At 39.0% G+C, this 14,931-nt stretch overlaps 1 protein-coding gene across 1 annotated transcript in view; it reads left to right on the top strand.

Annotated features, from left to right (window-relative positions):
• GLI1 (GLI family zinc finger 1) overlaps nucleotides 1-14,931 on the top strand; it is a 143,600-nt gene that overhangs the window by 61,339 nt on the left and 67,330 nt on the right. Inside the window, exons 2-3 of the mRNA XM_044083618.1 lie at nucleotides 5,885-6,048; nucleotides 14,311-14,412. Coding sequence (XP_043939553.1) covers nucleotides 5,885-6,048; nucleotides 14,311-14,412 — 266 coding nt within the window. The remainder of the gene's footprint in view (nucleotides 1-5,884; nucleotides 6,049-14,310; nucleotides 14,413-14,931) is intronic.

Here is a 14,931-nt window from a genome sequence, read left to right as displayed (position 1 = left end):
CTTATGGAAGTTGTAGTTAGCATTCACAAACCAAGATCTGTAACAGCCTTTTTCCAGATCATGTATCGTAATGGAGGCTGTAAAAGGGAGGATTACCATAAAAAGGGTGTCAATTGTATACTACAGCCTTCTTGGTTGGAATGGTACGTCCTGATATCAGATAGCAAGCAGTCATTCCTTTGAAGTTGTTGTGTCTTTCGGCTTTTCCCGGTTAGGGGTCGCCACAGCGGAACTCCAGTCCGCTAATGATTGGCAGTAGATTTTTACGTGCCGAGTTGCCAGCTCTGACGCACAACCTTCAATGAAGGTACGCCCATTCACGCATGTCTCCACATAGAAGACGCTTTAGCTGAGAATTGAACAGGACGTCTTACTGTGAGGCGACAACGCTACAGCAGCACCACCACCGCCAGTTTATAATTGTACTGAATTTATTATAGGTACTTGAGGAATTGTGACTGTCACTTGTATGCAACATAAGCTTATTTCGCCATCTGCTGGTCTTAACCAGTATTGTTAGGTGTGCCTGACATTAAACTGTAGTTTTTTTACTTGAATTGAAAGTGATCTTGGCCTTTTAATGAGAAAGGACAGCAGTGCAGAGATACAACTGAGTGTTACTTACAGAGGATAATCATTACTAATTTACAGAATGAAATGTATTTGCTCTAGTTTCAACTAACTTTGATAGTGTTGGTGTACAGGTTCTGTTTCTGTGGTGTACAGGTTCTGTTTCTGGAATGTCAGTTACTAACAAACTGCCAAATAACGTGACTTAGATAGGTGGAATTGAATGGCTACTGACTAGCCCTTCCATCTCAGGTGGGAGTTTTTTTTCCAACAGTAGGTGTGCCTGTTTTGGTGGAAGGTAGTCATACATATCAATGCAGCTATCTGCTGAAGCAGCAGTTGCATGTTTTCATTTATTTTTATTTTATTTATCCTATGACTGGGTTAGTCTCACTAGGCTAGTGGCCTCTTTTCAGGGGGAGACCTGAGGCTGTATTTATACTACTAGGGGAAATTTGGCTAGGGCATTGGGAAACTTCCCCTACTCTTTTTGATAGGTGCAATGGGACCTTTTACATCCAGAGGGACTATCACCAAGTCAAGCAGTTGGGACTTTGGTTTATTGTCTCTTTCAGAAGATGGCACACTCAGACGTGAAGCACGTAAATGACATGAAGAAAGTAGATGTGCAGAACTGTCAGTGCTACACTGGACTAAGGCATATAGGTATTCCCCAACACTGCAAGCAATATATTATAGCTTCTCTGCATCTACTGCTTGGCAGGGGCTGCAGAGACGCAAGCACTGCCACTAGTGACAGTGTCAGGGACATTAGGAGTGGAAAAAGACAGGGGTGCGATAAGTAGGTAAGAGAATACAAGCTGGCTGGGTCACAAAATGCATAAACAGCATAGGTAAATAAAAAGAAATGAATCCATTCTCTCAAGGCAGTAGAGGTAACATGAAAACATGCCTGGAGTCTTTCATTCACAGTAACATAGTTTGTTCTGTGGCCTGCTGTTTTTATAGTAAATTGTTGATTGTCTTTTGTCTGTCAGACACTACTCTCTTTCTGTCTCTTTTTGTTTGTTAATCCTGCTATGGGATTTGTCCATTGCTCCCCACTGGTTCATTCATGTGTCAAGGCTAAGAGCCAGGCATTCCTGGACTGGATGACAGCCCTACAACCATTTCTCTGCATCCAGGGAGCTCATTAGCCCATTTCTTCCACTAGAAGGTAACAGTCACACATGCTGGAGTATGCCTGATGGTGTTCAGATAACCAGAGGTCTCTTCCCAGATCTATGCCTCCTTCATAGGCAGCTTAAAGACTCTGTTATGGCTACTTAGCTAGTGAGACAGATGGATGCTTCCATACATGCCTACCACCACAACCCACTGGTACAGACACTCCTGTAACAGTACAAGGCTGCCTGACTTCGTCTGTGAGGAATCATCCACCTCATGGTAGATATTACTAATGTGGTAAGCTTAACCACGTCTCCATCCCCAGGAATGGTAGGGTTGCATCAGCCAATGTAAGCCGTTATTCCCACCATGACTTCTCCACCATCTGTACTGCTATTCAAACACAGGTTGAATGGGTCAAGGTCAGGGCTCCACCCCTGTACACTAGGAGGCTGGGCATCTCTTGATCTTCTCTCTTGTCTATAGTACACGAGTCTAACTTTCAACACTTTTAATGATACTATCTATGAAGAAATGAGCTGTATTAGCACACAAAGCACTGTAAAGAGAGCGTAATTCCAGTAATGTGTCAAAAATAGTGTAGAAAACTGACAACAACTGGATAGTATAGTCTACAGTTAGGAACACAGCAAGGGCATGGCAGTTACTTAAAAACATATGAAACTAACTAACTAACTAACTAACTAACTAACTAACTAACTAACTAACTAAGGGGATGGCTCATTATCATACCTCTTAACTGTCCAAATTTTCACAGAATGGCCATATTTTTTGTCTGTTTCTCATAAAATTTTTGGTTTTCTGGCAAATCACTGAGGATTGAAGTAATTAAATAATGACATACATTTGAGTTTTAAACTTCATATCCTTCAGAAAACACATGGTAACAAATCCTGTTATTCTAGCAACTTTCTATGTTTATAAGAGAAATGTTTAAAATCTGTCTGTACTTTTGGGCTCTCCCATTATTTTAGGCTTTGTCCAGATTCCTTGCACTAAGAAGTTAAGAGATATGCTTATTACTTTATCATGTCTGTCACCATAACTGATCTTTTCGTTGCCCAGTTTTCTTTCCTTCTCAAGATGTAGCTGGAACTTTAGAGTTTAGTAATCCACGAAGCAGTAAGTTATGACTAAGAAATTCAAATTCAGTTATTAAAGGAAGTAAGCACTATATATGCTGGAATGAAGTGGAATGCAGGAGGGATACAAATGGGCCTAGATGGAAAAGCAAAATGGCAGGGCCAAGCATGGTTCACAAAAATCAGAAATTCACATAAACTTAATGTAATTAGTTTGTGTCTGCATCTTCATTTGCCTACAATACAAATGAAGCAGTCCTGTGTACACTGACACTTCCAACTGAATGTGCACAAAAATGCAACTGCGAAAAACACAGAAAGCCACGGAGTCACCAATAAGTGTCCAGTCACCTCTAGGATAATGTATACTACACAGCGATGAACAGCAACCAACTCCAAAAGTATAAACTGTTTATTATTGCACAACGAAAAAACAGCAAAATGCCATAAAATGTAAACGGTTAAGTGCTTTCACCCATATAAATGGGCTTCTTCAGAACACCATAATTGTTACAAAGATGCCTTATAATACAAATTTGACGCCAAAACCAGCTTCATTTAATCATTTCCATTTCAAACTGTTAAAGCCATATCAACATATATAAAAAAATGTTCTTACCAACTAAAAAAAGCATTCACCTACATCTAGGTGAAATGAAGATGTATAAATAATGTTGTTAAAATATTTATAAAATCAACATATTTGGAAAATAAATTAAAATACAATTAATCCTACCCTTAATATTTACAGTACCTGCATATTGTAGTGTTTTAATCCAACGTTACTACCTTAACCAAATAACAACCAACTGTTTGTCATAAAACTGCAATCAAAGATACAAAAATCATGATGACTTCATGAGGCAAAAAAATTCAATATCAGACACATTTTCTAGTAATTGGTCAATCTTATGCAAAAAGTATTAGTACACTAAGCATAAACACTTTATTATATATTTTTTATATTTATACACAAAACAGTACACCTATAAGGTGCTAATATGATATATATACAGAGCAGCGACAAAGGACCACACGAATAGGTTGTGGGTGATTCTATTCGAGATAAGGAAGTTTTTGTACATGTCGCTAACTACACCCACAGTGAATATATTAAGAGTGATGCATATGCTTAAACATAACAATATTGAATTTTTTTGCATCATGAAGTCATCATGATTTTTGTGAGTATCTTTGATTACGGCTTTATGCATACTTTTATCCCTGTTTGGTACTCCATTTAAATGTGCACATCACATTACTGCAGCAGCGAACAACAAAAAGCTTCTACAAAGACACTCACGCCCACTTCTGTATATACATGTCCATGTTTTCCCACACTCACAAACTGGTATTCATATTAGCAGTGGAATTAGTTATTTCACTCTTAACCAGCATGTTGTCACATATACACATACACAGCTCCATGTATTCTCATTGAAAACAACATGCAGACTATCAGCTACACAGACAGTTACCCAGTAATAAGCAGTCCTGTGTACACTGACACTTCCCTGATGTGGAATTCCCTTCATCTGTACCATTCCTGTTCATCATAGTAATTGCAGGTCTTTTTATGTGCATCGCTTAAGTGTGGCTGCTGGTGCACAGGTGTATGCCTCTGAGCTGTTAATGTGGGCTTTCCCAGTTAAATGTATAAAAAAATAATAGTGTATATGATGCATTGGCAGGCTAACTGCAGAATAAGTGATGAGTGCTACCTTAGGTAGTCAACATGCAAATGTGATGATCAAATGCTATCTGACGTATTAAGTACTTCTGATCAATCACAGTTCGTAAACACTTAGACTAATATGCTTAAGTTTTGATTTTTGGTTTCATTCACTTAGAGAACAGGCGTTACAAGGTAAGTTATGGCTTAAGTGGGGAATACTGTATGATGCTTATTGATTTTGTGGAAACCAGGCTTCGTTTAACTTGAAATATGAAGGAAGTAATAAAATGTATTTTCATGCATATTTTTAACACTTTAGTAAAAAGAGATTACTCCCTTCATTTATTAATCCATTCCTTCAATATGCTCCCGTACATCCAAGAGAATAATAACTCTGTGTCTGTCATAATGTCCCTACAGAAACTTGATAAATTTAACATAATTTGACTCTCGGTCAACAGCGGCACTGTTACATAACCAACATCATGTTGTGAGACTTTGCATGCTCTTGTAATAGAATTTTTTTTTTTTTTTATAATTTACTTTTATTTATTTATTTATTGCATTTGTAATCCAGTAGGTGAGCTGGTCATGTGACCCTTTTCTGCCACATTGCAGGTATAGAGCACAAAACAGTGCAATCACAATCAACGTTTAAGGAATAAATGTTGTAGTGAATGTACAAAGTAATTTACAGGAAGTTTAAGGTTATACATTAAGAACAATATGAAACTTGCAGCATTAGAGGGAAACTTAAATCAGATACAATTGGGAAGCTACTTGTAAGAAGTAGGTAATAGTAGGCAAAATTAACAAAAAAACAAAAGAAAAAAAAAACTGAACATAAGACATGTCTAAGCAGTATCTAATCTACAAACATGGAATACGCTTCACTGGCAAGATGTAGGAGGCTAAAGTGGCACATTAGATTCTGCACTAAAGAAGAAAAGGTAAGTTATAGTTATTAGGATGACAAAAGTGTAGTAATTACCTTACTGTCTAGGTGTAGATTAGCTCACTCAGGCACTTAATGAGTCCAGGAGAAAGAGGCAGAGAAGAATTGGCAGGACAGGAGGGGAAGAAAGATGGGCAGTGTGTGCGTTCAAAAGATGTGGGAGAAAATGACAGACCAGGAAGTCAGAAAGCAAATGAGGTTAGTGTTTACATATGTACAGAAGTAATGTTCAGCTTTTCCTTAGTGGTGGAAGAGTATGAGATATACTTGTCTGGTTGGAACCTTGCTGGCAACAGGTTACTGTACCACTAAGTCACAATTCTGTATCTTAATTCTGTTTAATGTGGACATGCCTTTTTGGCATTGGAAGTTGTTACAACTTTCTGTGACAGTGTGTAGTGAAACAGTCTGGAGTATGTGTTACATTAATGTGTTCTTTTTTTGCTTTTACAGTCTTGTTCCCTGTGCTAACCCCATGTACTCTGACCCCTCCCTGATACGAAATTCCCCTCATCGAAACCATCCCTGTGATGGACAGACACTGTTCAACTCCTGTATGGAAGCTCGGTACCCTAGGCCACCACATGGACAGTCTACTTCCCGGATTGTGGCAGACGGTAAGATATAAAGTGTTCAAAGTCTGATTCAGATTTCGTAGTCACTTAAAAAACCCTGAAAGGAAATGCTGATTTGTATTATTTTCGGACAAGAGGAAAATGTCCTTAAGTGCACGGCTGTGCTACTGCTGCTTTTTTTTTTTTACTACTTCTGTTTGATGTTTGTGTACTTGCCAGACCCACTGGTAGATTTTCAGATCAAGTGTTCTAGAAAATTCTGTCCTCTGTTCAGAGTGCCCATTGTACCTTGGCAGTACAGGTGATAGTACCATTAATGTGAATCCTAAGATTTCTCATATCCTTTTATTGACCTTTTTGTCATCACTCTGATAGGCACATTTCCTTAAAGGAACTTTGACCAGTCCACTTTCTAACTGTTCCCTTATCTTTCTTAGGACTTGTGCTTCCTGAAGGTATCCAGAGATTATGGCATGATCCTTGCCTAATTATTTCCTTCTGCATATTTATGACAATGTCCAATCCCCCTTATGATCTTGGTAGTAGATGGTGCTTGAAGATGCTCCAATATTGCTTATTGGGTTCTCATATAAGAATTTTCCATCATCCATCCAGTACATTGCACGTTCTGTCTCACATTTACCTTATCACCTTCCTTCCAGCCTCAGTGATGTTCATCTTCTTCTAGTAGCCACCTGTATAGTGTCTTTTCTGATAGGTTTTCATCACTTTTGCACTGGTAGAACTGAAACTGATGATAGAGCTGTCTGGCTCATTAGGGACCCAGCCATTTTGTTCAGAAGTACAACTCTAACCTCTGATTATTTTCTGGTACCACTGCAAGGTCTAGAAGAGCAGGAATTGAATAAAATTGTTGAGGCAGAACTGTAGTTCAGACTTAGATCTTTAAATACGATTTTTCATGTGGGATCACTTTGTCTCCCTTTTAATATTTCCATTTCTGACAGTAAGTGGGGAATTAGATTATAAATCATTCCAGCCTACTCCAAAATACCAGACTCTTACACTTGGGGGATGTGGCTGGTGAGTCCATAACAGGAACAGAATGAGATGGAGGGCTCCTGTCATTTAAATTGGGTAGCCTTGGTAACTTTGGTGGTCTCTAGCAGATGGAAACACATAAATCTGTTTAACTGGTCAAATGATTCAAAAGTTAACCAACACAAGTTCTTATTCCCCAGATGCATTAGGCATGCACAGAAGCTCATGTAAAAACAAATGGTTCTACCACCCTGTCCCAAACTACCTGTTAATTATGCTGTCCTGTTTTGAAAAAAAAAATCTTCACAGTTGGGCAATTTTCCCCCAACAATTCTTCATTGTATATTTTTTTCTCTTTCACTCAGTGCTTCAGTTTAACAGTGTTTCACTTCCTGTGCTGCTTGAAGGTCTGCAATGAACTGAGCATCTCTCTCTCTTTTTCCTCCTGCAATGTCCTTCAGGCTTTCGGTATTCTTTGTTGCCCTCTGCTGACCATTGGTGATATTGCACCTCTATTTCTTCTGTACATTTTCCCTCTGCTTCTGCCAATGAAGCATCATTTAACTAAACCTGTTCTTTTTCTGCCACAATTTAGGGTTTGTGTTTCAAGCCTACCCTCTGAGAACTCCACCACATGTGTCTGCACATTCTCCACTGCATGCATTATCTATAGACAGCATACAAGCCTTTGTATTCTCATCTACCACCACAGCTCTTTGCAGCACACTGCCCTCCAACATGGCTTGTTCCCTCTACTTAATTCTTTCTTAGAAAGGAGCTCTGTAAACCCCTCTACTGAATCAGTAGGGGAAGTTTACCAGTGCCCTGGAAAGTTCCCCTCCAGTCAGTATGAATACCTCCTCCTGAAAAGAGGCTAATGGCCTGTTGGGATTAACCTGGTCAAAAAAGTGTTAACAAATTCTCCAGGAGGGGGTTGACATTCCTTGCCCCAAAAGTCAGTTTCCACTGGCAGTGTCTAGTGTATCTTAGCCTACTCCTACCTGCCACTTGACTACCACTGCATATAACTCTTGCACTTACCAGCAAAAATTACTCCCAAGATCTGGCTGCAGGGGAGGATCCTGATATCCCTATTCTGGTTTAAGGTTCTCAGCATCCTTAGGTCAACCGTCACTTGGGGGCAGTTTGGATTGATGTTTGTCTGGCCTCTCCCATCAGACCAGTTTTCCAAATGTGACCCTACCAGGACCAAATAGCTTTAGATAATGTAGCTCTACTGACCCACGATGATATTGCACCACCATGCCCTCCTCATCCTCTGTAGTGGGCACACAAACTCCCCCACCACAGTAGGGTCCTAGTTCCAGAAGGAGCTTACATCTAAGCATCATAATGAAATGTAAACAACTTCTTCCTCCTCAGGGACTTTTGATGGTGGTACATGCTTTGATTTCTTCCTGGTTTGATTACTGTACCTTCCTTCACTGAGGACTACCTAACTTAAAACTTGGAAATCTCTAGATTTTGCAGAACTCTGTAGCCAGACTACCATATACTTCTTGTTACCAACATATTATTTTAGTTTTCCAGAGTCAATATTTCTTGACACTTTGGTCTCAGAATTAAGAGATCTAGGTTCTCTTATCTGAAAGAACTCTTGTTTACCTACAGTCTAACAATGTCTCGGTGTCACAGCTATACCTAGGTTAATTGGCACCCCCAGCAAAACTTCTTCTGGAACTCGCCTCCTCAACCATGCTGAGGACCAAAAATATGTTGTTCTTCAGACTTGAGGATCAGAAAAAAGTCTGTTCCACTGACAAGGACACATTTGGCAAAGTGTAAGATCTATTCATAGGTCCTTGACATGCAATCCTGCAAGCAGCATTAGAAAACTGTTTCCTGTAATAGTTGCAAACTCAAGAACCAATTGGCCACTCCTATATACTGATGATTATGCCCCCCTTACATCAAGTACTGACTGTTACTTAAGCTGATGTGATTGCTATTGTGGGTTAAATGATGGCATAGATTGGTTGAAGGGACTTAACACCTCTTTGACAGGGCCAGTTGTGCTGCCTAAAACTTCTGCCTGGGACAGCTGCCCTTCTGTCCTACCCTTCCTAAGATTATGCCCTATATTATACCTCTCTCACGTTATCAGCATTTCTTAGTGAACTGCTTGAAACATCTGCAATTCAGTTATTATTTTTTATTAGGCCCTATCTATTTGACCAAGGCACTTCTCTACCTTGGAGGATTTTTAAGAGGTCTCAAGATAAACTGTTTAACTTGGCTTTTGACCTACTTTAATTACTATTTATCTTGTTTTCAGTTTTACTTTTATTGTCTTTTTTCTACTTTTAATTCTATCCTGAACTTTGCTATCTTAAATTATATGTTTTGTATACCCTTAATGTAATCTGCTAGGGGAAACAATAACGTAATTAAACCCAAATTAGCAAAATGTTTCCTAGTTAATGTATGTATGAACAGGGAACACATTACATATTTATGGGTTCATAATGAAACTACAATGTTTGCTGTGTCAAGGCTTAAATAAACTAAAACTAAAAACACTGTACAAAGAGGACATTACATCTGCCAGCAATGTAAAAAATACATTAAAAGCATTTTTTCAGAGGGTGTGCACATCTCTCATCTCTAAATACTCTGAAGTCAAACAAACTTGCAGTAAATGAAAAGGTGATTTACAAACAAAACTCAGTTCTTGCCTTTAGTGAAAGTCATCTAACTTTGGAGACAGCAATACCATCTTAGTAAATTATCTATGATAAGAAAATGTAAACAATAAGTATTACAAACCTATGACAATATATACCCAAGTTTTCAAGTCCCCCCCCCCTTTTTTTCTTTTTCTTTTACTAGATGCTGGATTGGCCAAGTCACTCCTCTTTCTGCATCCAATTGACCTATTTGTTTTTCCTTCTGGGCAAGAAGTCTCTAAACTCTTTGTTCCCTGGTGGAGGTAAGAGTCAGATGTTAGGAAGATCCTGTGGACTGTCATATCCCCACCACTATGACAGCTTTGCAATCCTCTAGAGGTGCACGCTCACTTCCATGCATGTGTGACTTCCCATTTAAATGGTACACTGCTTGTAGCATGGGGCTCACTTAGATGTTCCTGATGGGACAACTGCTAATGCAATGAGCCAAGCTGACTCTCTCCTCCCAGGATGGGGGAGGCAGGATTGGACATTCACTCCCATTTGACCCCTCCTGGTCTGTCTTCCGCCATCACCCATGCTGCTTATCAAACACGGTTCATCTGGAGTGCAGTCAGTGCTTTATCTCTTATGCGCACGTCTTGACAGAAGATAATACAGCAAAAGACAGTGTTACCATTTATTAATGGGTACCTATCAATGAGTGACTGCCGTAATGTAGCTCCATTTAAGTAAATCCAAACGTCGGAACATAGACTGTGAAAGACGTTTACAAATACATTATAGTAAAAGAGGTGGCCTCAACACCATTCTAAAATTCAACAACTTTAAGTGTTCTGAGTTGTAATGCTATCACAAATTATTTGAAATGAGCAAATGGTAGAAAACTAGTTACATGAAGTGAGTGACTATGAACAGATTCCAGTTTACCATTTGTAAAAACCCTTCTTAAAAATGATAGCAAAACTTTATTTAAAATGCACCTCAAGGAAAATCTTAGAATTCATTAACTTTTTTTGTTTATTAAAGTTGTTTTCCAGTGTTGTACTACACCAAACTTTTTTCTTTTATAAATTTCTTGCAATATTCTGGTCGGTGTGGTGCATCTATGACATCATTGTGATGTGCTTAAACTAGCAATTCATTTGTTAACTGCAATGAGTCAACCGTGATGCATCTGTGACATCATTGTGATGTGTTTAAACTAGCAGTTCATTTGTTAACTGCAATGAGTCAACCAGTCTGGTCACAGAAGTTAGGAATATCTGCCCGTGTTTTACCCACTCTGTGACAAACTGTAGTTAAACAAACATCTCCCTTTTCCTCTGTTTCTAGTTAGTGTGAAACGGTTGATGATACATACATGTGGGAATAACTCAGAGAGCTACAAAAATTTAGATTCTTACTCCAGACAAAATAAGTTTACAAACTACACAAACATATATTAGCACAAAGTTCTGTAACTAAGAACAGCAATAAATCTATATGTGGAGCAGGGGTAAATAGATAAATAGCAGCACAGGTATCTGCACTAGAAGTGCACACTAGCTCACAAAGAATAAATAAACAGATAAATAGCAGTGCAGGTATCTGCACTAGAAGTGCACACTAGCTCACAAAGAATAAATAAGCAGGTAAATAGCAGCACAGGTATCTGCACTAGAGGTGCACACTAGCTCAAAGAAACATCAGAGTAACTCAAGTGACTGTAACAGCCTCAGTGTACCATGCACTAGTTGTGCCTGTGCACTTGGCTTGTGCTGACAGCCTCAATGTACCCTGCACAGGGTTGTTTACACATTCCATGTGAAAAACATTGGGCCAGATTACAAAAGACTTGCTCTCAGTGTAAGTCTGACCTGATTCTGAAAGACTTGCTCTCTCTCTCTCTCTAGTAAGTGACTTACTTCAGTGTAAGGCAGGATTATTATGGGGATCAGATTCCAAAACACCTGCTCTCAGTGTAAGTGGTCACTTAAACGGAAAGCAGGTGTTTTGGAATCACAGGGGCATTATTTTGTAGATAGCGCCAGGATACACTGCACTTGTTCTGTGCATAAATTCCATGAGTAAGAACATTATCTCATAGATAGCCCTGGTGTACTTTGCGCTAGTGTTGTATATAAATTCCATGTGAAAGAAAATTATGTCATATATAACCACAGTGTACCCTGCACTAGTGTTGTTTATAACAACCAAGCTCACAGATCATTGCAAACTAGGAGCAGTCGTTGAATCTCCCCAAGGCAATAATCCCCTTCAGGAAGGTTTAATACAGACAGATGCTTGGTACTAAAGCTATGGGTTAAAACTGAATAGCAAGAAATGGATTATTGTCCCGTTTGGGAAGTCTGCCACCTCTAGTAACTGTTGTCATCAATAAAACACTCTTAAAAGTTGATTCACTAGTCTGGGATCTGGGAACTCATGTAGATAGTAATCTAGTTTTCAACCAACATGCGTCCAAGGTAGTGAGAAAATCTTTCTATGTTTCTCAACTTATAAGCAAGGGCATGGCATCTCTGTCCAGACAGGTCATCATACCACTGTACTTGGCCCTCATCAGACCCATCATAGGTTATAATACCCCCTTCGGTATGTACCTGACCAGACACATGCAGCAGGTGAAATGTCCACAAAGGTTCCTCATGAAAAGAATACAGGGAGTAAGCACAATACCCAAAGCTGATTACCTCAAAGCCATGTCTTTTTAATCGGTATTATACAAACTTCTGAGAATTGATCTTTGCCTGCCATACAAGGCATCCATAGACCCTGTTTTGATGAATCTTTTGCACATCCGTAAAACAAACAGTATTAAAACTATTAGATTAAAAGACCTAAATTTTGCTTGCAACATAAATAGGACATGTTGAAAAGAGAGATGTGTTTCTCAGAGAATCCCCATTCTCTGGAGCAGGCTCCCCATCCATATGAAGCAGCGTTCCTCCCTGTCCCTGTTTAAGTGCAGCTTAGACCAATGGATAGGTAATCAGAAATTCACCCCTGGTCTGGCTCCTACGTCAGTGATGGACAGAGGCAGTCAGCAAATAACCCTCTATAAATCAATTATAAATTAAGTTTGTGAGTCCGTCTGAGGTGTAGACAAGAAAGAGGTGATAATTGCTAGGAACAGTAGTAGTGTGTGTGTGTGTTTGTGTGTGTGCATGTGTGTGAGAAAGAGAGAGTCTTTTTTGTGTCTCTACATGTGTGTCTGGGGAGGGATATATGTGATTTTCTACATATGGGTGACAGACTACATCTGCATTTGTTAGTCTGTGTGTGCATTTGTGTATACGTGTTTGTGCATTAAATAGTTACATAATGTACATATTTATATTTTGGATGTAAAATAAGTTTTCCAGCAGCAATTGCATATTGACATCAACTGTGAGTCTGTGAAACATTAATTGAAGAAACTATTTTACATCAGAAATATAAAATCTCTCTCTCTCTTTCTCTCTCTCTATATATATATTTTTTATTTTTTTTATTTTAACATTTGTTGACTGGGAAAGTCCAACTAGGTTCCACAGAGCCTGTTTTCAACAGATGCCCGGGGAGGGATTTTCCAGACGCATGTCTTTAGAATGTGGGAGGAAACCAGAGTACCCAGAGGAAACCCACGTGAATGCAGGGAGAACATGCAAACTCCGCACAGAAGGCACCCCAGCCGAGAATCGAACCAGAGAACCTCTTGCTGTGAGGCAATAATGTTAACCGCTGCACCACTGTGCCGACGATATATATATATATATATATATATATATATATATATATATATATATATATATATATATATGATAAAATAAATACAACATAATTTAATGGATAGAGAATTTTCTAAGTGCAATAATGCCCTCTAGGTCCTACAGTGGCGGGGCTCTTAACACCCCTGGATGGTCCATTATTTCTCCAACACCCCCCACCATGTTAGGCATTACAGCTTGCTTAACTGGAATCTGTACTATAGTCAATCCTCCATCCTTCCACAAACCCCGTTCCCATTTTTGCTCATGGTTTCAGGGTGTCACTTTAACAGTAACAATCGTCTAGAGTCAAGGTTTACACCACCGAGCAGCTTCTCTACCACTATTTTTCTTTCAAAGCATTCGCTTTCATACACTCACACCTGTAACCAGCTTAGAGTATCCAGTTCACCCACTGCCTGACTTTGGAATCTGGGCAGAAACCAGTGCACACAGAGAAAACCCATGCAAACACAGGGAGGACACGAAAATTCCGCACTGAAAGCACCCCTGCCGAAAATCGAATTGGAGAACTGTACCACTGTTATGTCCAATAAATGAATTTTTTCAGACCTTTGTATTTTTCATAACATGCAATATTCAATGTTCATTCAAGTTTTAGAGAAGGTGGCCAATAACGTAAGGGACTTGAAAACAGCAGTAGTTGCTGGGTGTGGGTTATCTCCAGTACTACATTTTGAAGTCAGTTTTTGGTCTTGTTAAACTCTTATATAAAAGGAGAAAGTTAAGCAGAATGGAAAGGAAAGAACTGCGAATTATGTGGAAATGCTCACTGTTACAGTTTAAAGGAAAGGACACAATATGTTGCACTTTATAGCTTTGACTTGGCAATTAGTTTGCAAAGTAATGAAATACGTAACACATATTTTGTTTTCTTTTGTTAGGCCTGAGTGATACCATTTATTGCCAGCAGTCAAACCTGATGCCCACCCATACTGGTTTTGGGCTGGGTCAATTCAGCAATGAGCACATGAGCAGCCTTGAGGGTGAGTTGTCACTACGGCTAGCGATAAATAACAACATTGCTTTGCTTACAAATATATAAAAAAAATTTTTGAGGGGAACATAAACTGTTTGGATTATAACAGACCAGTGTTAACTTTGGAAATGTTATGTTAATCTCAATGTTTTACCTAATGCACGTTTGGATACATAAAATTGAACTTGTATCTCAGTGACCTGGACAGTATCAATCATTCACCAAGTAGGATGTGTCTTATATTTGTCCTATTTTATTAACAAGCAATGGTCTGTAATACAATTAATATTGCTGTTATGCACAAGTCTTCACTGTAATAGCTCTATAAATAAATTCTATAACAACAGAAAGAAATTGCTTAATGCTTGTAAGAGGTGTTATTCCACCTGCCTTAAGAGCACACCAGTAAATTTGCAAAGACCTGAATCTCACAGCTGAATATGAGCCATCGCACTTTTGTTTGTTTCGGCTGTTCTGAGCTGTACAATAGTGCTACTTCTTTCTACTGGTTGAAACCTGATTTGCC

Source organism: Protopterus annectens, chromosome 9.part0 (genome assembly GCF_019279795.1).
Source record: "Protopterus annectens isolate FY-2018-M chromosome 9.part0, PAN1.0, whole genome shotgun sequence".
Classification (NCBI taxonomy): Eukaryota; Metazoa; Chordata; order Ceratodontiformes; family Protopteridae; genus Protopterus; species Protopterus annectens.
The sequence above is the reverse complement of the archived record's forward strand: the minus strand, read 5'-3'. Positions and strand labels throughout refer to the sequence as shown.